Source organism: Hemiscyllium ocellatum, chromosome 31 (assembly GCF_020745735.1).
Source record: "Hemiscyllium ocellatum isolate sHemOce1 chromosome 31, sHemOce1.pat.X.cur, whole genome shotgun sequence".
Taxonomy (NCBI): domain Eukaryota; kingdom Metazoa; phylum Chordata; class Chondrichthyes; order Orectolobiformes; family Hemiscylliidae; genus Hemiscyllium; species Hemiscyllium ocellatum.
This window is the reverse complement of record NC_083431.1, coordinates 27,799,740-27,827,270: the sequence shown is the minus strand read 5'-3', so window position 1 is coordinate 27,827,270 and position 27,531 is coordinate 27,799,740. Positions and strand designations below refer to the sequence as shown.

Sequence of the window (27,531 nt, the reverse complement as noted above, 5' to 3'; positions counted from 1 at the left end):
GACTAACATTCACACTATGCAAGTGCTAACCACTGCACAACCAGTGTCAGTAACCAATGTCTATAAGTTTGTCTAGCTTTATTTCTTTTGACTTTTCAGCAGCAGTTTGGGATGCATAAGACTATTTAGAGGACGTTTTAGAATCAACACAGATAAAGGCAGTATATTTCCTTCCTTTGCATAACAACTGGAATACAGGCAACGGTTTACGGAGAATGGACTGAGAGAGGCTGGCCTATGAGAATGTGTAAAGGGTATAAGTAGGCAGGGAAAGAGTTAAGATCTGAGTTTTGTGAAACAAGAGATTCAGCTAGGCATGACTCAGATAAGAATTTACAGTCAGAAATGGAGTGCTGGAAGCAAGGGCAATGAGTTACCAAGGTGGAAAAGCAGTCATTATATAAAGCCATTTAACAAGATAAGGTAGCATTTCAGTATGTAACTTCAATTAACAAGGTAAAAAATATTCATTATGTGAAGCCAGTTATTCATGTGTAACAGCAGATGGCTTAATCTTTACTATTGATACCCACTGATTGTAACGGTCACCCAATTAATATATATGTTGCCATATCTGGATGCTCTTCCCTGTAAAATGATTACATAATTCATTGAGAAATTGCTATTTCAGAGAAGACCACTAATTCATGTCTTTGTGCACATGGGCAATCGTTCTCTCCAGGGCCCACAATAAAGATGGAGGAGGTAAAGTCACATTGTGTCTGAGTGTTTTGCTGCGACTGTCGGGGGAAACGGGACCACAATATTGGTGTAGTCAGCAGGATCCAGACCTCTAGTTACGATCGGATGATGTCAGTGGCTGCCCAGAATATTGGTGTCTCAAGACAGATGGGCCCACAAGGTAATGTTTTAAACCTTGATCCCTCTCGATATTCCTGTGCGCCGGAGACAGTCCTCTTGCTCGATCACTCTGTATTCTACGCATTCCTCGAACGATAATTAGTTCAGTTGAGAGACACAGTTTCACAAGCCCACTGGCTGACAGAGGTTCAAGTCCTCTGTGCTGCATTGGGGTAGGGGTGGGGGGGCGTTGGTTTGGTCAGGATTGGAGTCCTCTGCACGGTACTGGGGTTCGGAGTCCCTGGGATGGGTTTGGTTGGGGTTAGAGTCCTCTGTGTGGTACTGGGCCTCGAGCCTACTGGGTGGGTTGATTCAGGGTTCGGGTGCTCAGTGTGGTGCGGGGCTCGAGCTCTCTGGGCCTGAGCGACATTCGAGCTCTGTGTTTCAAGTAGAATTCGAATTGTGTGTATTTATGTGGGGTTTGAGCCCCATGAGGAAAGTGAGAAAGGGATTAAAGTCCCCTCACGGCAAAATTTGAATGTCTGTGAGTCTTTGTTATTGGGAAAGAGAGTGGGTTGGATTGTGATGCCATATGGTCTGCTGCGAAGGCTTTCTCTTGTTCCAAGTGTAATTTCAGTCAAAGGATGCAAAAAAAATTAAAAACTAGAAATGTTGAAATAAAGGTTGTACTAACACTTGCGTTGAAAAAGGATAGTTTCAATTTAAATTGCTCCATGCTGAGAGTGTTTGATGTTTAAAAATTTTGATTTGTTAAAATACTGGTTCAGGAAATCCTTTTAAGTAGTAGTTTTGCCTTGCTTGAATTAGGATCTCAATTCAATGTTTTGTGGGCAATAGTAAAAGGGCAGATTTTATTTTTATTTTGAAATTGTAGGACATTATGTCCTTTTTAAAATTATTAAACTTGTTACCTTAAAGCAAATTGATTGAGTGCCTTGAGCCCCTGATTCTACAATGACTGTTTTAAAGAAAACAGTTGTGTCAGTGGCCATGCTTTAGCCAGATGAGCATATTGTATTAAAATATCTTTGCTGTTGTGTCTTTTTAATGCAGAGTGCGACAAAAAGAAGAGTGCGTTTTGAGTTTGATGTTTCTACAGAATATCAGAACTTGAGGCTGCGATGTTTCATTTCTGTTAATTATTATTACGGCTTCATTGGCTCCCTTCATATTGCAAATTCAAAGAATGTCAAACTCTACCAAAGTTGCCACTGTAATATTTGGGAAGATTCATTTGGAGAACATATTTTAAAATATTCTGCATGTGTTTCCCACGAAGATTTGAGATTTAAATCTGAACTGAAACTGCCTCTTCAATTGCTGAAGTACAAAAAACATGGTGTTTTCTTGCTATTGCAGACTTTTGAATTTTTTCCTTTTAGCTTTCACACTAGCCAAGTATTAATTTGTTAAAGAAAAATAATTTTTCAATAACCTAAATGAGGTTCCTCCGAAGGTTTGATTTTAGGACCATTAATTGCTGTTTATAAATGACTGAATTGTTTAGGCAGTATAATTTAGAAGTTTATGGATTGTATAAAACTTGATAATATCATAAATAGTGAACAGAATAACAGACTTCAAGAATTCGAAGAATACTGAAATAGGCAGACACAATTTAGTGTAGTTAAATGTATGACTATCTTCATGCTGATAACCACCTTAGCAGAGAGGGAAAGAGAGAGGAAATGCAACGGTACTTTCAGCAGCTAACATAGTCTGCAGAGTTTCTCCATTCACGGGTAAAGCACACCTTCGGACCACTGCCCACCCCTCCACAACTTGATCTCATGGATTCATTCAGCTCCTCAGCCATGAGCAAAAGCAGTGAAGAAACTAACAAAGCGAAGAGGAGGTATGTATGCTTTTTGCCGTGGCCTTCTGACGGACAATAAACCACCAGAGCGAGAGCAGAAGTAGCAAAGAATGCTGCATTTACCTAGCCTTCTGCTGCACTGCATGCTCAGATTTGCTGATTTCCTCCATCTGAAGCATCTCTAGAAGGATGGATGTCTCGTCAGTTTGGTGGGCGGCACGATGGCACAGGGTGGGCGGCACGGTGGTTAGCACTGCTGTCTCACAGCGCCTGAGACCCGGGTTAAATTCCCGACTCAGGCGACTGACTGTGTGGAGTTTGCACATTCTCCCCGTGTGTGCATGGGTTTCCTCTGGGTGCTCCGGTTTCCTCCCACAGTCCAAAGATGTGCAGGCTAGGTGAATTGGCCATGCTAAATTGCCCGTAGTGTTAGGTAAAGGGGAAAATGTAGGGGAATGGGTCTGGGTGGGTTGCGCTTCAGCGGGTCGGTGTGGACTTGTTGGGCCGAAGGGCCTGTTTCCACACTAAGTAATCTAATCTAATCTAATGAAGCAGTTAATTGCCCTTAGCCAAGAATTCAGATTTCTCTGAGGAGTGATGCAAGGACAGGCTGAATTTTGTTTTCAGGTTGGACTTTATGAAAGGAGATTTTAGAAAACTGGCTCATTTCCACTCGACTCGAAGGGATGGAGTGGTCACTAAAGACTGTGGCTTTAAGAACTTTACTGGTTAATTTTTTTCTCCCCCCACATGGGAGGATTCTTCAAACACTAATTACTGTAACTGACTGGTAATTTTTATTGTTATAATCACTGTGTGCTGTGTATCAATAACTTGCTTAAGTACTGGCTGTCAGTGCCATCTAGGTAGTTATCACGAAATGATAAAAGGAGGGAATGAGAATGTGTATCACGCATAAGCAGGCAGGGAAAGAGTTAAGTTCGGAGATTTGTGAAACAAGAGGTTGAGCTGAGCATGACTCAGATCAGATAAGAACTTACAGTTAACAATTGGGTGCAAGGATAATGGGTTAACAAGGTAGAAAGCAGGCAAAAGTGAGGACTGCAGACACTGGAAACCAGAGTCTAGATTATAGTGGTGCTGGAAAAGTACAGCAGGTCAGGCAGCATCTGAGGAGCAGGAAAATCGACGATTCAGGCAAAAGCAGTCAGTATGTCGAAACATTTAACAAGATGAGGTAGCATTCAGTTCACAATGTCAGTTAACAAGGTAAAAAGTACACATGTGAAGCCAGTTATTCATTATGCAACAGCAGATAGCTTAATCTTTATTATTGATACTTGCTGATTCTTACGGTCACCCAATTAATATGTATGTGCCTTATCTGGAAGCGCCTCCCTTTAAAATGACTATATAGTTTATTGAGAAGTTACTGTTCCAGAGAAGCCCGTGAACTCATGTCTCTGTGCACATGGGTGATCTTGCTCTCTCCCTCCACGGCCCAGAATAAAGATGAAGGAGGTAAAACTATGTCTCTGAGTGTTTTGCTTCGACTGAGGGGAGGAAAACGGCAAGACACCTTACAGCAAGCTTCCAAACTCAAAATCTCAAACGCATAATGGAGGCTTTCAGCAATGGCAAGTTTGACATAAAAGCAGAGATGGATAGTCTTTGAGCTAAGAAAACTTCACAGTGAAGAGAAATTGCAGCTGAAAATTCATCTTGGAGTTGCATACCATGCTCAGGTTGAGAGCAGCCTGCTTCAGTAAAAGCTGCTGGTTCACAAGTGGGTTTGGAAGCTGGTCAAGTGACGACAATTGTCTTGACCTTCCCAATGCTTAACATAGCTCATTTTCAAAACATCCATGATATAATTTTGAAACAAAATCAAAAAGAGAAGTAGTGGGTCAGTGGTGTTGAGTGTCATCAACGTATGTCGAACCTGATGCGATGCTTTCAAGTGATATCAGTGGGCACAAGTATGTAACCAATTAAGTAGCAAGCATTGGAATAGACCTCAGGGAGCTGAGAAGTGAAAGCAACACTGGAGTTTCTCTGGCAGCTAGAAAGTTAAGAGTAGAATTGAGGAAGGTCAGTCTCTCTTAATAGGACATCAAAAGTGAATTTTTGGAAGAAGGTAGTGCAGTCAATTGATTAAAAATACACAGAGGGAGAGTGACCACAGTAACTTTTAGAAACACATAAAAGGTAAGGCTGAAGTATTTGCAATAATTAGCAGTCAGAAATGCCAAGTAAATGGATAATTCTTTTAAGCCTTCTCCTGAGGACCCCAGTATCGTATATGCAAGGCTTCATCCAATTTGATTCACTCCACAGGATATCAAGAAAAAGGCAAAGTCTCTGAATAATGCACAGGGTACAAGCACTGACAACATTCCAACAATGTTATTGACATGCTTTCCAGAAACTGCTGTTCATCCAGACATGCTGTCCCAATACAGCTATAATACTGGCAATTAACTGGGAGTGTGGAACATTGCCCAGCTAAGTCTTATACGTAAAATGCATGGCAATTCCAATCAAGGCCAATTACCACACCATCAGTCTATTCTTGCTGATCAGTAACATGACAGATGAGGTCATTAATTGAGCTTTCAAACAACATTTGCTTCATGCTAAACCGCTCATTGTTTTTAGTTTTGTTCGGACAGGGTTACTCAGTCCCTGACCTGATGACCATTTGTTTCAAATATGGATAAAACGGCTGAACTCCAAAGGTGGAGGCAAGAGTGACTGCCTTTACATCAAGACTGTACTTGATCAAATGTGGCATCAAGGATCCCCAGCAATACTGGAGTCAATGGGAATCAGGAGGAAAAAAAACTTTGCACTGGTCAGGGTTATACTGATTGAAAAGGAATATGGCTGTGGTTGTTGTGAAGTCAAACAAATCAGCATCATCCCTGTAGCAAACCTCCAGGGTAGTGTCCTCATCCAACCGTCTTCAGCTTCAATGATTTTCTCTCCATCATCAATCCCATGTGACTCTTCACATAAAGCAGTCGCCCCCTATCCAAATTCAACAATAATTGGATAACCTTGAACTGACAAAATTGGACTAACATTCACACCACACAAGTGGTAGGCAATGGCCATTTCCAGTAAGACAAACAATTTAACCATTTTCTTTTGACATTCGATTCCATTACCATCACTGCATTGGCCTAAAACAACATTGGTGTGAGTGTGTCTGTGTGTGTCAACCATTAACTAGAAACTGAACTACACTAGCCATATAAATATAGTGGCTACAAGAACAGGTCAGTAGCTAAGGATCATGACTCCCCAAAGCCTAACAACCACAAGGAATGAGTGAGGAATTTAATGAAACTTTCTGTACTTGCCTGAATGAGTGCAGCTCCAACAATCAAGATTGATATAAGCCAAGACAAAGCAGCCTGCTTGATTGCTTGAGGACGTGGTGCCATTCAATTACTTCATCATCAATGCACACTAATAGGAGTGTGTCCCATCTACTCAATGCACTTCAAAAATTCATCCAAGTTCACTTCTAAAGCACCCTCCAAATCCATGGCCACTACCATCTGCAACAGTGAGAGCAGATATATGGGAACCTGTATCTGCAAGGTCCCCTCCATTCTGACTTGAAACTGGTGTTGTCCGTTCATGGTTACTGGATCAAAATCCTGAAACTCCTCCCTTCCTAACATTCTGAGTTAGCTGCATGTACACCAAATGGACTACATCAGGCAAGTCAGCAGCTTATCACAAGGGTAATTGGTGATGTACAACAAGTGCGGGCCTGCCAGCATTAATAAAAAAGGTTTCACTCCATCATAAAATCTGATGTTTTCCACTGAAACCAGATACTGAAGCGGTTCACGTCCAAATGCAACAACACATGGTGAAAATTCAGTCTTGGACTGAAAAGTGACAAATAACATTTGGACCACACAAGCACAAGGCAAGTACCATCTCCAACAAGAGCATCTAGCCATTTTCTCTTGGCATTTAGTGGCATTACCATGAATTCCCCCGCTATCAGTATCCTGTGATCTACCAGTCACCAGAAAGTGAACTGGAGCAGCCATATGAATACCATGGCTACCAGAATAGTTCAGAGACTAGGAATTCTGAGAGCAATTGGTCACCTCTCAACTCATTAAAGCCTGTACACCATCTACAAAGTATAGGTTATCAATGTAATAGAACACTCTCCACTTGCCTGGCTACGTTAAGCTCAAGAAGCTCAACATCATCCAGGATATAGGCAGTCTATTTGATCAACATCCCTCCCACTACCATGAACGTTCTCTCCCTCCACCAACAGCATAGTGGCATCAGTACTTACTGTTCACGAGATGCACTGATGCATTTCAGCCACTTCCTTTGATAGCTGTTTCTAAACACAACATCTAGCAGCCAGAAGGACAAGGGCAACAGATACATGGGAACACCAAATGCACGTTCCCCTCCAAATCAAAAATTACGATGAACTCTAGCATCATTTCTTTGCTGTTGCTGGATTAAATCCTCAAAACTTCCTTTCTGACAGCACTACTTGTTTTTAAAAAAACTATTTAACCTATTTTTCTCATCAACCTGTTCATACATGGTATCACACACCTCTGAAGAAGGAGGACATGAACGTCAGCTTCCCCGTCCAGGGGTAGGGACGCTACTTCTGCACCACAAGAGAATCTGACAGAGCTAACACACCTCCACTAGATTACCTGCAACTGTTCAAGATCTCAAGGATAATTAGGGATGGCCAAATGTGGCCTTGCCAGTCATAACCACATCCTGTCAAAGAATAAGAATGTGTTCTTGACAGAATGTTTACTGCTCATTGATCGATAATAACTCAGACAATCAACAACTATCATTCAAAACTCTCACCTTCACATTATGTCCTCACCACTGTCTTATCTTTGTCACTTCAAGTTCAATAATGCATCAAGAACTCTGCATGTCTCTGACCCTGACCTTTTATGCACTTCTATACACCATAATTTACGTTCAAATTCCTAGGCCCTAAACTCTCAAATTTCTTCCCTTGCTTCCTTTAAGATCCTCCCCAAAAACATCAACAATATTGTAATCATCCCTTCCAATTCTTTTGACTCCATGTTAATTCTGTCTAATTGTACATCCATGAAGCACTTTGGAATAGCTGACTACATTGTAGGTATTGTGAACTACAAAGTTACCTTTACTTTCGGAAATGTTAAAGGACATGGCACCATTCATCAGGAAACTAGAATTTAAATATAATATTCATTATAAATGACCATGCAGATCAAAATTTCTTTGGGTGTTGCATAGCCAACAGTTTTAGAATTTCAACAGCTTAAGTGCCTGACCATACATTCCCATGAATGTTTCAAAACTTAACTGCTCCAACTCGAGAGCAAATAAAACATCAGTTGAACTAGAGTGTGCTTCCCAACAGGGAAGGGCCAAGTTTCCATAAGGTATCATGTTCAAATCATGTGCTCTCATAACCCCAAAGAGAGAACAAGCAAAAGTTTTGACTACAGGTAAACAAAACAATTGACACCAAGATTTACAGAAAGCACTCTAAAATAGAAAGGCAAAAAGTACATGCCCAAACATTAATAATATATCAGATGCCTTTTCATGGAAAACTAAATAAACACTTTCAGTTCACCTTGCGATAAGTCAAAATGATGTTTAAGCAACAAAAGCTCAAACCTCAATCAAGGTTACAATTAACATTATTTGAAAAAGAAACCTACAGGTCCATTTGATTCAAGATGGGCCCAAAGTCCATTTTCTGAGTTTTCTATGCTTCAATAGTCACTAAATTTAGCAGGCAGTTCATTAGCCATGAAGTAACTCAGTATATCTGGCTATCATGAAGCAGCATTTCTACACATCCTCGACCTTCTTACAGACAATGCTATTTACTTTCTGAATGCTTAATAATAAAATTTATTCTTCACTGTCTGTGCTTAACCCAAAGAGATATAGTAGAGTTGAAAACCTGCAAAACAAACTGGCAACAATATTCAAACTATCAATAAGATTTTCTTTTGAATCAGTCAGCCTCAAAGCCATTGAAAATTGCTCACTTTAAAAAGAGTTAAACTAAATTCAACAACTGAGAAGTTTATTTTTATTTGTTGCAGTTGTCATAACAATTGCCAACAAAAATATGTTTTAGTTCATTCTGGTAATATGTACAGTTTTAGCTTCCAAGAATGGAATTTAGTAAGAGTCTGATTTCTTTAGAAGGTTCCATGTCTGGAGTTTTAAAGCATGTGAGAATTGAACAGACACACAGTTTTTGTCGCAAACTACATAAGAAACTGATTTGTGGATGGAGTGAAGCTACTTTTCAATTACCAATAGTAACCTAGTCTGGTAAATTTGTATAGGAGAAAGTCAGGACTGCCAATGTTGGAGATCAGAGTTGAAGAGTGGGGTGCTGGATAAGCACAGCCAGTTAGGCAGCATCCGAGGAGCGGAGAATTGATGTTTCGAGCATAAGCCCCTCACTCCTGATGAAGGGATTATGCTCGAAGTGTCGATTTTCCTGTTCCTTGGATGCTGCCTGACCGGCTGTGCTTTTCTAGCACCGCACTCTTTGATTTTGGTAAATTTATGTCTTAAATACCATATTTAGCAAACAATTTATAAAGCTTCCGAAGTCCATGGACAGTAAACAGTTGGACATTCAAGATGGCAATACAAGAACTAAGAAACTTGATACTTCCATATCTTATGGAAAAGAAAAGCGACAGCATAAAGACACCTACATGTTAACTGTAAATTTTAAAACATGGGCATCACTGGACAGGCCAGCATTTATTTACCCGAGGGCAGTTAAGAATCAACTAGTTTAATAAGCTAACTTGCTCAATGTTTTGTTTGAGAATGAATCATAGCTTTATTGAGCCCCACGCTAAATAAGGGACAAAGCATTTTAAGGACAATAAATCAGATTCTAAGACAAAACTTAAAACTTCTGTAGCAAAACAGTGACAAAAGTACAACTATTGGATACTGAGAAGATGGTATAAATAGAAGAATAATCAAAAATTAATTAAAATCAGTTGTAGGACAGTAAAGAAATATTTTATTGGATCATATTCTAAAACTGAAGAATCATTATATAGCAAATAGTAATATACCAGTATCAAAATGCTTTACCATGATAATTTCATTGAGATATCAAACTTGTTTGCATTGAACAGCCAGAATTCTCACATATCACACTGGTTTATAATCAGTACCAGTCACTTCTCTTAAAATTCTTAAACATCCTTTGGGGTAATTGGATTAATTCAAACTTGTGTTTGAACACTTAATAGAACACATTCAGAACATCACAGCACAGTACAGGCCCTTCAGCCCTCGATGTTGCGCTGCCCTGTGAAACCAATCTGAAGCCCAACTAACCTACACTATTCCATTCTTATCCATATGCCTATCCAGTGGCCATTTAAATGCCCGGAAAGTTGGCAAATCTACAACTGTTGCAGACAATGTGTTCCACGCCCCTACTACTCTGAGTAAAGAAACTATCACCGACATCCATCCTCTATCTATCGCCCTTCTATTGTGTTTCATGGCGGGTATGTATCATTTTAAAGCATCTGTGACAAACTGCGAAGTGTGAAGAGCAATTTGTAATCTTGCAATGAGCTAATCCAAAACCTGTGTGATTTAAAACACTTTTTAATTTTCCTAAAAGATCCCCAAGCACACTGCTGTGGTTGACCTGCACTAAAAGGAGTGAGTTATTAACAATGGGCTAAATTGTATGTGGAAATTATTTCTTCAGGTAACTGAACAACCAACTGCAGATCTTAGCTTGAAATTGAACATAACTTGTTTAGTTTTAGAAATAGTACATTTTTACTGTTTTCATTCAGGAAGAACAAATATGAAGGTAACAAATTGACAATTTTCAGAGAACAGTAACTATAACCCACATCAAAAGTGGAACTGTTCAGTACCCATTTGGTGCAATGGCTTTAATTGTAATTTCACATCCAGAGGAACTGCAAACCACATCATCTAATTTTGGATCCTATGCTATGGAATTCAGTGAACAGGGGGAGATAGTGAGAGGAGGGTAGGTCAACTGGGTGACAGCAGTGAAGGATGCATGCCTGCATAGAGGGAGGGTAAGGGGCAGGAGGACATGGACGAAGGGAGAGAGGATGGAAACAGAGAGAGAGACAGACCACTAATTACTTAATCACAAAGTGCTCTACAAATTGCTTTTGAACATTAAAACGAGTGTGAATCTTCAACAATGATTAAGAAAATGTTATAACCAATCATAAATCTACTGCACTGGAATTCTTTACCAATAATCACAGTAATCTTGCAGACTACAAAGTGAAAATAAGTAACTTAAATGTCAAATATTTGACAGTTTTTGGAGACTTCTAAATACATTGTTCAGTTTAATGCTAAGTTAGATTTAATATTACTCACACTAATAGAAAGCAGAGCCAGGTGATAAATAAATTAGGATTCTCAGGGAAAAAAGGTAGATGTGACCAGTAAAATGTATTGAATTGCATTTCTCCTGCTTAAACATTTTTTTAAAAATATAGACGAGAATAGTGGTTGTACTTTTATGAACACGTTTACCATAACACAAAGATATACAGCAAGTCATTAAGGTTGGAGATCTGATTAGCATTCAAAACGAATTTGGAAAAATTAAGGAAAGTCAAATGAATACCTAAGTGATGCTGGAAGAGATATAGGTACATAATATGTTTCCCTTGGGTTGGTAAACTGTTAAGAGGTTGGATATGATTATTGGCTGAATAGTAATGCATCTACTGCATAAAGACTGCAGTCAGAAATACATTTCAAGGACCTCCAAAATAACCTACGTCCAGGAGAGAGAAGAGGATCAAGATGGAGAACACCACCTGCATTGACCAGTTGGGTCAGCTAGCCTGTCTGTATTGCAAAAAGATTGTAAACCAACACCAGAGTCATGTTCACAGTACTGGCTACCTTATCAAGCAGAAAGGATTTAAAGTTTGAATTTCTGGGAACAGAACCTTTCTGAATTAACGCGGTAAAACTGTTAGATAAAAGGTTTAAACAGATTATTGCACACTGCCAGCCAACATCTCTGGCTTGCTCAGCTCTAAGTCCATGAATGGCTGAAGAACCATCAGCTGAAGTCACAACAGTTCTGTAAGGTCCAGTAAACAACATTTGGTGATTTTTAATTTATATACACAGAGGTAGCCAGTTGGTTTGATGCTTATTTATCTCATGATTCAACGTTATGTATTCTAGTGCATGACAAAGGAAAAACATTTCACTGATGTCATAAAACAGGTCTACTGCGCAAATCAGAGTTGTGGATTATTCACACACTTCTATTTAGGTCTAAACAATATGCTTTCTTTATAGAATAAACTAATATCCTCAAAACAGTAAATAGATACAAAGTCCAATAATAATAAAGTCCAATAGGAATAAAATAAAATGTTTTGAATAGAATTTGCAAGCACACTGACAACTGGCACAACAAAGAAATCAAGTGAAGGAAAAGAAGTTCCATGCAGAGGAAACAACCCCAACAATCTAATGTCCTTTGTCCCTACAAATGTATAAAGTCATTACCAGATCCAGTTATCATATTCCACTTAAGTACCAACTCCAGAAAACTGCCCATGAAACAAGCAAATAATCAAGTGAATTTTTCTGGCATTAATGAAACGTATTCTGAATGGTGAGCAGAACAAATTGATTTGCCAAAATTGCAAAAGGTAATGGGAACCAAAATGAAGACAACCACAGTTAACCAACAGTGCTTCTCCCTTTAAAACTTAAAACTCTACAACATTACTTTGATAGATACAGGCACAAAGTAAAGTTTCTAAAAAGATGCCACTGTTGGCCATCAGCAACAAGCTGATAGAAGCTACAACTTAAACTGAAGCCATTTGTAGCAGCTTGCAGTAAAAAGACATGTACTTATCGAAGAGTGAGCACAGACACTAAATTGCATAGAATTACAAATTATTAATACAAGATAAAGAGACAGAAAATTATGTAGTCCATGAAAAGAATCTGCAGCCCACCCTTGAGGATGCTGGAAAAACTCAGCAGATCTGGCAACATCTGTGAAGAGGGAAACAGTTAATGTTTCAAGACTGGTCGGACACTCTTGGCAAGTTCTAAAGAGGTGTCCATATTAGACTCAACGTTTGTCTCTCCACACGTAGCCAAATCTGCTGAAGTGCTCTGGTGTTTGCTACAGCCCAATCTTAAAGCTATCACCTTCACAATGAATTCCACCTCAAAAGGTAACAGCCATATTTTTGTCTTTTATAAAAGGTAAAGAAAATGCTACAACATTGATGGAAATAAAGCAATAAAAGCACAGAGGGCTGAAAGTAGAGAAGCCAAGTTTTGTTTATAAATACACCTGACAATGTGTATCAGATAACAAGTGGATTTCACAAGATGCAGTCTACTCAATGCATACAGTTGTTCCAAAATAAAGCTTCACTTTTCAACTCATGATTTTAATTTTATTCAAAATCTAATTGCAAAGAACTTATATACAGTACTGAAATTCTTATTAACGAAACTAATTTTTTTAGTAGAATATTTGGTAACAATTCACTACCAATGACTCACCATACTCAGATATATTTAGGCATGGGATGCAGTTATATACTGCAGTTAAATGAACCATTTAATCATGAACTACTCAATTTTACAGTAACAAAACTAAGTGATGTTGAGCAGTTTACAAAGTCTAAGAGGCAACTTACTTGCCAGAAAAAACTTGCATTTTTAATTTTCTGTGCACCAGAATTGAACATATTCTTGATATTTTCACTTAGAACAAAGTGAAATTCAAACTTCATGGTGTATCAAAATCTTGGTGGCCTTCAGCATTATTGCAGTTGTGGAAAGGAAGCTGGCTGCATGTTTATCTCTGAGTAGTTAAAGGGTTAATTTATTCTGCTGACACTTAAGAAAGTGGACAGCCTGGGAAGTGTGTTTTTCAGTCTTGCAGACTGTGATGAAAAACTCTGCATAAAGGAAGGACGGTTCCCTCGTTCAGACAGCGTCGCTTGACATGCTCCGCAGCATCGCGAAGTGTTAAGTGATCCGCCAAAAGATTTGTACTTACTGAAATAAATGGTGGCTGCTCACAGAAGTTGGCATATTGCAGTTGCATCAAGTGTGCATGAAGCTCAAGAAAGGAACCCAAAAATCTCCTTCTAACATAACTTGAGGCATGCATTTGAACACTCCCAGGAAAACTACAAGATATTCTACCAATTTTTGACTGAATATCAAGTGGCAATCTAAGCAAGCTCAAGAATAGATCCTAAATATAGCAGAAAAGGAATTTTTCAGCTTAATACAATTTAAAACCATGCCATCTGTCTCTGATCTAAACCAGAAACTAATTCTTGGAATTGTACAAAATGTGGAACAATTTCCAAATTACCAACTTAGTAAGCATATACATAGCAATTACATCAGCCTACATAATATTAACTTACTGATGCTGGGTGCTGATTGTTAAAAATGGACATTTCCATTGCATAGAGAATACGTCATGAATACCTTGATATCAAACGAAGATAGTGTAACTTACAAATGTTCACCACTCGGTATGCAAAAAAAATCAAAGAACTCTGGATGCTGGAAATATGATACAAACATAGGGATTACTTGAGAAACTCAATAGGCCTGGCAGCATCTATGGACAGAAGGCAATGTTTCAGGCACAGTGATTCTTCCTCAACCTGAAACATTGCCTCTGCTTTCTCTTGAAGGTTGCTGCCAAACCTACTGATTTTCTGCAGCAGTTCTGGGTTTTGTATAATGGTGTTGTTGTTTCGGGTAACAAATTCTATTTTGTTCTTAGAACAGAGGACAGAAGATTGAAAAGTGAAATTAGCAGAGAGCAAACAAAAGTGAAGACAACGTACATAAAACAGCTTGCAGTCATAAGCTTCCACTTCAATCCTTTTTCAATTATAAAAGCAATTGATTGCTACACACCCTAGTATATTAAAATCTTGATTATAACCATTATTCAATTTTATGAATAACTAAACAAATTTAATGAGATTTTTAAAAACTGAAAAAACATTTTATTTTCAAAATGCAGCAAAAATCTATACTTAAAAATGCATGATAATTTGCATTTCTATTGTAACAATAATCAGATGTATTTATATGTTCTTTCAAAGTTAGTGAAACATCGCATAAGTAAGTCAGAGAGACAACAAAGTATGACTGAAAGATGTATCTTGGAAGGGACAAAAAAGATTTAGTTGCACAAGTGTGGGGCTAAGATAATTACAAGCTTAAAGAAACAAAGCAAACAGAAAAAAAAGTGAAACACCAGCTGTTAAATTACTATAGCAGAAGTTTGAAGAAATTTGAGAATGAGATACCAGCACTAAGATTAGTGGGAGTGTCAATTTGGAGCTGAAGGATGGACAGTTAACAGTTCTAACAGTGGAGAGTACAATATATATTGAGAAATGAAGCAAGCAGCCTTGGTACTGGATATGGCTGGAATAAACATCCTAAGTTGACTCACAAACCAGTAACAAAAATCCCACTCTGCCAAAATGCTATTTTTGAAAAGGTGCCACCAGCAAACACCCTATCCTCTGAGGTGCTAGCCTCCCAAACCGACATCCATTGTTCCTGCAACCAAATGCTCAAATCTCTCCAATCAAGTTCCAACCTCTGTCACAGAACTGAAACACTTATTAAGTATAGAAGTTGCAACATCCAGTCCAGAAAATTATTTAAAACAGGGAGCAATTGCAAAACATGGAGACATTAAGGGATGTCGAGGAGCCCTGGTAAATGAAACAAAGTTAACATACAGCACAAGATTAGAAAGGTAAATGGAATGTTTTTGGTTATTCAAGGGGTATGAAATATAAAATTGGGGCATTCTGTGATAGTTATAAAGATTGTCGGTGAGTTGCATAGAGCTTTTGTCGCCTTCCCTAAAGGACATAAATATTGTTCATGACCTTGATGGGAGTAAAGTGCTGATAATCAAGACCCACAAAGGCTGCACTGGAACTGACAATGACCACGCTGAAATTAAAAAAGGCTGCGCTGGGACTGACAATTACAGAACCATTTTGTACAAGGAGGCCACCCTGACCCTCCAAAAGAACACTTCACCCAGACGCTCACTGTATCCCCATAACTCAACATTTACTGTGGCTAATCCACTTAACCTACACATCCCTGGACACGACCGATAATTTTAGCATAGCCAATCTACCTAACCTGCATATTTTGGACCATAAGGGGGAATTGGTGCACTAAAGCAGACAGGGGAAGAATGCGTAAACTTCACACAGACAGTTGCCCAAGGCTGGAATCAAACCTGGATCCCTGGTGCTGTGAGGCAGCAGTGCTAACCACTGAGCCACCATAATAATTGCTTTTGTCCAATCATCAAAATGGCAAGGTTTCCCTTTTCTACTGCTATCCAGGTTGAGAGAGATGATCACCAGACATTTTTAACAAAGCTTAAAAAGAAATCTAATTATGGAAGATCAAAACTCTTAAAAATGAGGCAAAACTAGCAAATGCCTCATTACAATCCAGAATTAGAATTACAACCACAACCCCTTTTAATTCCATAGACAATATGGATTCCACTCAATAGACAATACAATAGACAAAGATAAAGACACTGAGGAGATAATATTGTTAAAAAAAAAGGGTTAAAAACAGCTTGTTGGCCAATGGCCTAAAAATCAAAAGATAGAATTAATCAAATTCTTTCAGTCCGCTGAGCTTTTTGTTTATAAAACTGAATTGTTAATAGCATACACCACTGAAAGATCAAACAAGTTCAGCTCAGAAGAAAATCAAGCTGTCATTGGATAGTGGACATCAACTTCTGATGGTTTACCATGTAGTCAAAATCCTGAGATATGGAAACTTGTAGTCCTCAAGTACTTCAAACAAAGAAGGGAGAAAGAGACATGAAGCCTTACTGCAGAACTTTCTTTCTTCAGAATCCTAATGTTTGTGAAATAGAAACCAAGTCCAAAACAAGTTTCAAGACAACATTCAGCACAGGTCCTCAATTTCTTGCAAAGTCAGATTTTCCAGCAATTAAGGGCAACAAACACCATCTTTGTTCGGCTACATTTCACCAAAAGTAATTTATCTTTTTGTATTCAGCAGGTGCATCATAGCTCACCAGGTGTTGACCTAATTACCACAAAAGCAGATGGGTTCCCATCAGAATCAGAGTGAAAACATTTTTCAATCCAAAATGTTAAAATATCTTCAGTTTTTCCACATATTGCAAGCATTTTAAAATAGGTTTAGAGGCCTGGCTTCAGAAAATAAAAGGGTTTCCATACACCATTAATAGATTTTATTACATAATATACTTACGACCCAGCGAGGTTTAACATGCAGCCTCAAGGATCATTCAAGACTTGCTGAACTTCATTTTTTTTGGTTCAGATTAATGGAAACTCCTGGAGCTTAAAGACAGGACTTTATTTTTCCCAGTTTGCATATGGAGCAGTCCTGTGAAGTCCTTGGAAAATTTAGGCTATATAGAGCAGAGCTCTTGAGAATGGCTATATACTGAACTGGGATAGAGTGAAGAGATAGTGATAGCACAAAACCAAGAGTCAGTGTTAGGATAAAAACTTGAAATGGTTACTTAGAGCCAAATACATTTCAGCAGGTTGTATGATAGCACTCTAAACTACCTACAGCTCCATTGTAAATGTTTAAGTCACAGTGACTTAAACTTATCAAAGTGTTAGAGTTGGGGATTTGGATGTGAGTGTTGTGCAAATGATGTTTGGGGTACCCTGCCAAGGTGTATCGGATATCTTGTTTGCTTTCAATTTGTACAAGAGTGTTTCAATGGGATAATACTTTTAGCACATGTTGAAAGATCTTCGAATTTGTGTTATCAGTAGATGATATAGTTTATTCTACTTTATCTGTTATTTTATGAATAAACTTGTTTTGTTGTTAGAACAAAATCTGCAGCATTGCATACTTATATTTCAGTGAGACACCACTTTGTTAATATCAAAACATGATCCATCAAGCCAAACTTATGTCTGGGATCTGACTTGTCCAGTAATAACATCATCTGGAATCATAATATTATTCACTGGGACTTCAGCAGCAGCACCTTCCTTAGTAAATACAGGTGCAAACCAGTCATTTAGAATTACAGCCATGTCTTCTGCTCCAATGTGAAGTCTACTGCTCACTCACGTTCACTTGTTTCAAGCACAGGATTGGATGTTGTCCTGGGATACCAATCATGCAAGTTCCACTGGAGCGACTGCAATAGCTTTACTCAGCCACTTCCAATAAAAAAAAAGCTGGATTTTAGTCAGTTGCTGTCTTACTTAAGAGATGGCAATTTTAATTTCAGTAAGCTAGACAGTCATTCAAACATTTAGACGTAATCTCAGATTCAAATTTGGAAATTATTCATAAATTCACAATTAAACCAAACTCACATAGCCATGGATAGAAGGAAGAGACAACTTTGATTAGGAAACTGCAATAATTTAAAAATTCACACTCCTGACAAAGTGAAATGCAAGCTGGGCACTGGAAAGCATCACATCCCAGTGCTGCCATGAATCTACTTACTTTTGAAAAAAAAGTAGTCATGAGTCATCAAATACTAAAAATGCCAGAACACTATACCAATGTCCACATTGGGTGTAATTAATTCTGTGTGAGAGGATGTTGGGAAAAGCTACTGGCTATATACATCTGCCTTGCTCTTCAATCTCAGTCATGAATATACTAGTACATTTAACCAGCAGCAGGACTTAATGATCTCTCACACACACAGTTTCTGCATACGACATGCTAACATGCATCTTTCTACACATAAGGATCTTCCAAAACAAACTTTTAAGAATTAAAGAGAAAGCTGATACTTCACACATACACGTAAACCATTTCCAACTGGACGAGCATATTCTCACAACAAACTGGAGAATTCTAATAGGTACAATCAGAAGGGGTCACCTGGCTAAGCAGTGCCAATTCAAATTAGGCAGGTAATCAGCAAAAAAAGGGGAAAATAACCACAGATGACATTGAGTCATAGAGATGCACAGCAGAGAAACAGACTCTTCTGTCCAACCCTGGTCATCCATTCTAACCAGATGTCTTAAATTAACCTAGTCCCATTTGCCAGCATTTGGCCCATATCCCTTCCTATTCATATACCCAACCAGAGACCTTTTAAATGTTGCAATTGTAATAGCCTCCATCACTTCCTCTGCACTTCAATCCATACACGCACAATCCTCTGCATGAAAATGTTGCGCCTTAGGTCCCTTTTAAATCTTTCCCCTCTCACCTAAACCGATGCCCTCTAGTTCTGGACTTGCCCAACCCAGGGAAAAGACCTTGTCTACTTACCCTATCCGTGCCCCTCATGATTTTATAAACTTCTATAAGGTCACCCCCTCGGCCTCCAATGCTCCAAGGCAAACAGCCCCAGACTATTCAGCCTCTCCCTATTGCTCAGACCCTCAACCTCTGCCAACATCCTTGTGAATCTTTTCTGAACCCTTTCAAGTTTCTCAACAGGGAGACATGTGGATGTAATGCAGATCCACATAGTTATGCCCTGTATCCAGTCATCACCTGGGCAACTTCTTGAATCATTAGAAACTCTTACATTGCATGGAAGCAAAAGCACAGTTATGAAAAGCATGCAGATAGTAGACAGCTTCCAGGAATTTGCATCCTGCCAAATGTGTAAATAAGCACATCATTCCAAATAGAGAACTACTCAAGGCAAAAACCAAAAAGGTGAGACTAATTTCCATTACACAAAATTGGCACTCCAATTTACTGAAGACAACTACTTGTGACCTGAGAGGTCAGGTAATCCATTTGAGAAAACCTTGATGTGGACTTCATGGCACCAGGTGTATGCCCAAATGTCCAACCCTGTTAAGTATCAGAATATTGGAAATAAAACAGCTATATAGTTACCCATAAATAAAAACATTGCAATTCACAGATGACAAAAACGTAACCATTTACCCTTTAGTTGGATTACCCTGGCATTTCAGAATCATCCACTTTGTTTTTCAAATCTATCATTATCTTAAAAAATACTTGCTTGAAAATGATCAAATCCAGGAAATAATCCAGTCAGAAACTGAGCCACAGGAAAAATTAACAGTATTATCACAAAGGATACTTTGTTCAAATCATTTGGTGTCACAATCGTCTTCTGGACTAGCACTTGCATCACCCGTGATCGCGATCACAATTTTGTTATAGGGCATGTCTTTACATCAGAAATTTCAGTCCCAAGCTTTCATCAATTAGAATCATCAAATCATTTTCCAGTTCATGTACCTCAAAAGTACACGTACTAACAGTAACAAGTTAAACTATAGCTTCCACACCATCTATTACCAAATGGAAGTATATTTCTACTGAGAGAGACACTGAATTTATTTTTACAAATGAACACATAATGACATTACACCCAGTTGAATAGATGTCGCAATGCTAATAACTTGAATTTACAGAGCATCTTTAGTATTTTAAGCTGGTGCACCTCACTGAAGCAGAAAGAGAGCAGCTTAAGTACTTCACTAATGACTTAAATCTTCAATTGTTGAATGATACTGCATAAAGGAACACTATTTGATCACTGGATATTGCGCCTTTGCTGGCTCTTTGGTAAGGCTGTTTCATTCATCCTACGCTCCTGCTCTTTACCTATAACCCTGTGTACAAGTCGTCCTGCTATAATGCACGTTTCATTGACATAAATTCACCATAACATGATTGACAAATTGGGGACACTGTTTCTAAAGCATATTAGATATAAGGCAATTCCAGCCCTATTAATTTAAATGGTGCTGTTATTACATGATTTTCTTATAATACAGGATTGCATGAGAGGAATTACCATGTTACAGCCAAACTGGCTGTATTGTTTTCCAAGGATTTAGAAATTTCCTTTGGAAAGTTAAGATTTAACCCACTTTCATGATGCTTTCAGATGACACACTCCAGATCACAACACAATGGTGTTTCCACATCATTTCCGGCTCGGTTTTGAGTTGCCCATCGCCCATAATGCACATCATCTGGTTACCAACCCTGCTGCCACAAAACAGTTTTCCTTTATTTTCTCTGTCAAGACAGGTAATGATTTCAAGCATCTCTCTCAAATTGCCACTTAACCATCTCTGTTATAAGTAAAGCAAATTCAATTTTTCCACATAACTGAAGACCCTCATTCTTCACACCTTCATAAACTTCCTAAATCGTGGTGCCCAGAATTGAGCACAATAATCCAGAGAACTAACCAATTTCAAGAATGTTGACTTCTACATCTTTCCACAGAAGTGAATAATTCTCAAGGACAGTTAAAAATAAATAAGCCCTCACATTTTCCCACATATTCAAAGATCAAGTCCCATTGGTAAATCTGATTTCATTCTTTCATTCAATGTCACAGCCAGTATCACTGTCCATTCCCAACTGCACTTCGAAAGACTTTATCAAAGATGTTCTAAAATCAAATTACCCACTAAATCAGGCGGAGAATTCTGCTTCTTTAACCATCTTATGCTGACCACGAAGCCCCAAATGGACATGTTTTCAGATTTGCTCAACTTTCTGATCGGCCAATTCATAACTACCACTCAACATGGGCAAAATGGATTGAGGCATTATGGAAAACAACCCGGTAATGAAAAATATAACTCTGAAGATCATCCAAAATGAATTCTTCAAAAGCTGTTTATTGATCCTTCTCCATGCACGACCAACTGCTTCGCTGATCAACTGCACACACATTAAGTACATGGCTAGCGACACATTTCAGTCCACCCCAAAGTACAAGTTCTACTTGCCAGACGGACAATTGAAAACAATACAAGTAGAGGCACTGCAGACAAAACTGGATTCTTTTCCTGAGATTAGTCACAATGCCAACCACATAACAAACATGCACAACTACAAACTATCATACTATACTAAAGAGCGAAATCTAATGTACAAAATTTGAAACCAAGTGCCATACAATCTAATTTGTAGACAAAAATTAGATCCACAATTCCAAACACAAAAAAACTTACACAATCAAGATTAAATCATTTGGAAAAATAGTATAAAAATGCAGCTAACTCTGCCCCTCAACTAACATGTATTCCACTCAGCAATTTGAGAACCTAGAAAGGGCAATTGAAGCACGGTGGGATATATTCAACCACATTAAAAGGTTTTTTTGTGCCCAAATAAGATAAAGTACCTCTTTTTATTGTCCATGAATGTGCGCATTGCTGCCTAGGCCAGATTTTATCGCACATCCCGGATTGTAATGGAAAACGTCGTGGAGCGCTGTAAACCTTGAACTGCTGCAGGCTTTACAAGCATAAGAAGAGGAATCAGGAAGGAAATACCAGGATTTTGAGCGAGAAACAGTAAAGGAATAGCAATATAATTCAGGACAGTGATTATGGAGGAAACTTGAAGATATTGTGGAAATCTCCCCTGGAGCTCCCTCCTAGGGGTGCTTACTCAGCCCCCTCCTGTACTTACTGTATACCCATGACTGCACAGTACAAATACCAGACTAATGCCATTTACAAGTTCACTGATGACACCACCATAGTTGGTTGAATCTCAGATAGCGACAAAACACACTACAGACGGGAGATGGCAGACCTGGAAAAATGGTGCGCTGGCAAAACCAAGGAATTCATTATTGACTTTTGGTAGGATGTTACTGATGTCCCCTACACATTAACAACTCCGAGCTGGAATGAGTGGAGAGTGTCAAGCTCCTGAGTGGTCAACCACAACAAGCTTTCTTGGACTCTTCACGTGGACACACTGGTCACAAAGACCCAATAACGTCTCTGCCTTGTCAGGTAGCTGAGAAAATGTGGCATGATGGCGAATACCCTTGCCAACTTTTATAGGTGCGCCATCGAGAGCATTCTGTCTGGATCTATCACTACCTGGCACAGCAATTGTACCATTCAAGATTGGAAATGGTTACAGAGTGTGGTGAATTCAGCCTAGACAATCACAAAGGCCAACCCCTCCCAACTATAGAATCCATCTACCAGACCTGCTGTCAAGGAAAGGCCACCAGAAGTCTCAAAGATCCATCCCACCCTGACAATGATTTTCCTTCAACCTCTACTATCAGGGAGAAGGTACAGAAGTCTGAATACACTCGCCAGCCGGTTTTGAAAGTTTCTACCATCCTGTTATTAGAATATTGAATGGACTCACAAACTCTTAACTTTCACCTGTACCTGTGTTTTTATTTTTGCTGCTGTTTACTTTTTATTTACTTAGCTATGCGACTTAACTATGTGATCTGCCTGTATTGCTCACAAGACAAAGCTTTTCACTGTGCCTCAGTAGACGTGACAATAAATTAAAATTAAATTCAATTCAAATCTACTGGCAGTAAGTTACTGTAATGCATGCTGTACATAGTACAGACAGATTACACTGCGCATCACTGGTGGAGGAAGTGAATGTTAAAGATGTTGATTCACAAATCCGACTGCCCAAGTCAAACCATCATCTCGGCCTGCTCCTGCCCCACTGAACTTATCTCCTCATATCTTGACACCATCGTGACCCCTTGGTCCAGGAACACCTCACATTCCACCCAAGCCCTTCACAACTTTTGCTTCCTCGGCCGCCAACGTCTCATCTTCACCATGGACATCTAGTACCTCTACACATCCAACCACCGTGGCAAGGGCATCCAAGCCCTGCTTCTTCCTCTCCTGCCGCCCCAACCAGTACCCCTCCACCGACACACTCATTCAACTGGCAGAACTGGTCCTCACCCTCAGCAACTTCTCCTTCGAATCCTCCTACTTACTTCAGACCAAAGGGATAGCCATGGTAACCCGCATGGGCCCCAGCTATGCCTGCCTCTTCATTGGTGAACAGTCCATCTTCGGCAGCTACATTAGCACCATTCCCCATCTTTTCCTCCGCTACATCGATGAATGTAATGGCGCCACACCATGCTCTCACAAGGAGGTTGAAAAGTTCCTCAACCTCAATAACACCTTACACTCTGACCTCAAGTTCACGTGAGTCATCTCCGAGACCTCCGGTGAACAATGCAACACAGACAACTATCTCAAACCCACTGACTCCCACAGCAATTCGACTCCAGGACATCCCAGAAGGCCTCCTATTTTAAAGATTGCAATTTTTTCTCCCACATGATCAGCAATGTCAGACAGTGCATCTTCTCCATTTCTTGCACCTCCACCATTGAACCCCACCCCTCCAGCCTCAACAAGGATAGAATGCCCCTGGTCCTCACCTTCTACTCGACAAATCTGTGGATATCATGCATCATCCTCCGCCATTTCTGCCACCTAAAATCAGACCCCATCAGAGATATATTTCCCTCACCACCCATATTGGCATTCTGTAGAGGCCATTCCCTCTGCGACTCCCTTGTTAAATCCACGTGGCCCACCATCCCAACCTCCACTCCCAATACCTTCCCTCGCCACCTCAAGAGATGCAAAACCTATACCCACACCTTCCTTCACCTCTGTCCAAGGTCCCAAAGACCTTCCACATCCAGCAGAGGTCTTTCTGCTATTCTATCCATTGCTCTTGATGGGGTTTTGTCTACACTGGGGAGACAGGATGCCTACTTGCAGAATGTTTCAGATAACACCTCCGGGACAACGCATCCAACAACCCCAATACCGTGTGGCCAACCACTTCAACTCCCCCACCCACTCCAACCATGACATGCAAGTCTTGGGCCACTTCCACCACCAAATCCAACCCACCCGATGCCTGGAGCAATAACACATCATTTTCTGCCTTGAGACCCTCCAACCACACAGGATCAATGTGGATTGCACAAGCTTCCTCATCTCCCCTCCACAACCTCATCCAAATCAGCACTGCCCCACCTGTCCATCTTCCTTCCCACCTATTCACTACATCCTTCCATCTGACCTATCACCATCACCCACCTCCTACATGTACCTATTGCCTTCTGTTACCCCACCCCTATACTCCTATTTCTCTCCCCACCCCAATATTCCTGATGAAGTGTTTATGACCAGAATGTCAATTCTCCTGCTGCTCAAATGCTGTCTGACCTGCTGTGCTTTTCCAGTGCCATACTTTTCCATGCTGACAGGGCATCAAACAAACTGATTTTGTGATTTCTGAATGGTGTTAAGCTACACCCAAGCAAGTGAAGAGTCCATCACACTCTAGACTTGTGCCTTGTAGATTGAGGATAGGCTTTGGGAGACAGGAGTGTTATTTGCCCCAGAACTCCTAATCCCTAGCCTGCTCTTGTAGCTACAGTATTTTTGATGGCTAGTACAGTTCAATTTATGGTCAATAGTCATCGCTAAGGTTTTTCAATAAGCAAATGACATTTCAGCTGAGTGCTACAACATGGGATGAGTCAATGGAGTCTTACTCCTGATATTTACTGTTTCATTTATGTTACATTAGAATGCAGCAATCTCTCAGCTTTTTGTTTTTGTATCAACCACTGCCACATGCGAACTCACATTCCTAAGTCCCCAGAAAATTTAAATAAATTAGTAACATTTCCAGAAACCAAAAACATACCAATCTGGGTATCATACATTAGGAAGGATATAGAGACCTTGGATAGAGGCCAAAGTAGGTTTCAAAGAATGATACCTGGACTTCAAGAGCAAAGTTAATGAAGAGAGATTATACAAATTAGAAATGGTTTCTCTAGAATTCAGAAAGTTAAGGGATGATCTGATCAAAATCCTCAATATATTAACAGGAAATGACAGGGTAGGTAAAGATAAACTATTTCCACCGGTTTGGGGTTCTAGAACTAGGAAGCATAGACTGAGAATTAGGGCCAGACCTGCTCAGGAGAGATGTGAGAAAGCACTCTATACACAAAGAGTAGTAGATGCTTTAAAATCCCCTCACAAATGGCAGTTGATGTTGGATCAGTTGTTAATTTTACATCAGAGATAGATAAATGCCTGTTAAGCAACTATATTAAGGAATATAGGCCAAAGGCAGGTATACAGAGTCAGGCAACAGATCAGGCCAAAGTGAGGACTGCAGATGCTGAGATTAGAGTCAAGAGGGTGGTGCTGATAAAGCACAGCAGGGCAGGCAGCATCCGAAGAGCAGGAAAATTTACGTTTTGGGCAAAAGCCCTTCATCGGGCAACAGATCAGCCATGATCTCCTTCAATGGCAGAATAAGCTCAAGGGGTTGAATGGCCTACTCCTGTTCCTATATTATTTTGATTTTTTTTTCCATAAAAGTACTGGAATCATTCTTTACTATGCAAAGTGGGAGATGCGTACTAAAAATTTAAATTCAAAAGAAATCTGTTAATCAGAAATAAAGATTTCAAAAAGCAAGGAGACATAATTTTAGATTTTATGTTAGTTTTTATCTAATTTAGTGGCAGAATCATGTGTTATACCCATTATCACCACATGGAAGATTTCTGGTCTGGCCATGACCGCGAAGATTGAAAATTGCCAGGTCAAAGCAAATTTAAATAGCATCTTCAGCATTTTGCTTTTGTTTAAATTTAAATGGATGTTTTGCTGCTAAAGAGCAGCTCAAATCAGTTACACAATCAAAACTATTCAATTATTTTCTTTTGTCACTGAATTAAATGGATTATCCTCCTCTACCCAGAAACCTAGTCCAGGCAAAACAAAATTTTCAAGTCCTGCATCGAAATAAAACAGGGCATTTTCTTTCATCATTAGTTCAGCTGCTTTTTAACACTATGTACTATAAACAGATGAAACAAAATGATTTTTTGTCAAACTAATTTTCTCATGAAAATATTGAAACATACATTTTGCTTCATACACATACAAGTTAACCTATATGTAGGGTTACGTTGTTCAAAGAGAAACCATAAACATGAGCTCAATGGAGAACAAAAGGTGATGTCAGGAATTCCAGTTATGTGGTACAACAACATAACTTCTCTGATAACATCAAAGTGAAATGTATGATGCAGCTGGCCTGCCAAAATGTATATTTATCGATTCTACATGCTAAAATGTACAGGGAGAGATTGAAATTTAGCCACAAATTTTCAGTTCTAATTTGGTTGTCCATTCACCTGCATAAAAATAGTCCCAGCTGAGGAACTTCTACATGCTAAAGCCTTTACTAGCAATGATCTAGGCTCTTATTACACTACAATTACATTAAAATACTCACTTCTGCAACTTTAGGTGGAACCCCATCTCCAAGAACTTCCCTTACAAAGGCTTGCTGGCTCATATAGAAAGAAAGTCCACTGGTTCTCTTGAAGGCATCTTTTAACCTTTTCAGTTCTATATCTGTAACTGTATAAAAAGGGAACATCAGTTAGCATATATTCGCTGTGCAAAACTGCAATATTTAAACTAACATTGAGATTTTATCAATATTTCAAGTTATACTTTGAGAGATTTAAAATTCAAGACGAAATTCCAAGCTAGCCCCACTAAAAATACTAACCACTGAGTAAAATGACAAGTCTAAGAAAAGCAAACAACATAGCATGCATAAAGCTGAAAGTATTTTTTTTTTAATTCCCTGATGCAAAATGGAGCAAATTAGCTACAATGATTTTCTTGAAGGGTTGGAAGAACTACAATTCCAAAATGAGTAATTTGCTCAGTGTTCCCCATTAGCCAACTGTACATCAATTTAGTGTAACTTTGAAGATCGTAAAATAGATTCACAAAACCTAGATCAGACAGCCTAAACAATTCTGATGAACTCACTCTCTCCACAGATTCTAAAAGACTCTATTTTCCCCAGCATTTTCATGTTTTGTCTCAAATTTCAGGCATTCACAGTATTTTGTTTTGTTATTATGTGACAAGGACTGACATTCCAAGTTTGCAGTG

General features: G+C 39.2%; 1 protein-coding gene across 1 annotated transcript in view; it reads right to left on the bottom strand.

Annotated features, from left to right (window-relative positions):
• The window catches only part of usp32 (ubiquitin specific peptidase 32), a 199,429-nt gene that overhangs the window by 141,257 nt on the left and 30,641 nt on the right, over positions 1–27,531 (bottom strand). The window contains exon 2 of the mRNA XM_060847945.1: positions 26,855–26,982. Coding sequence (XP_060703928.1) covers positions 26,855–26,982 — 128 coding nt within the window. The remainder of the gene's footprint in view (positions 1–26,854; positions 26,983–27,531) is intronic.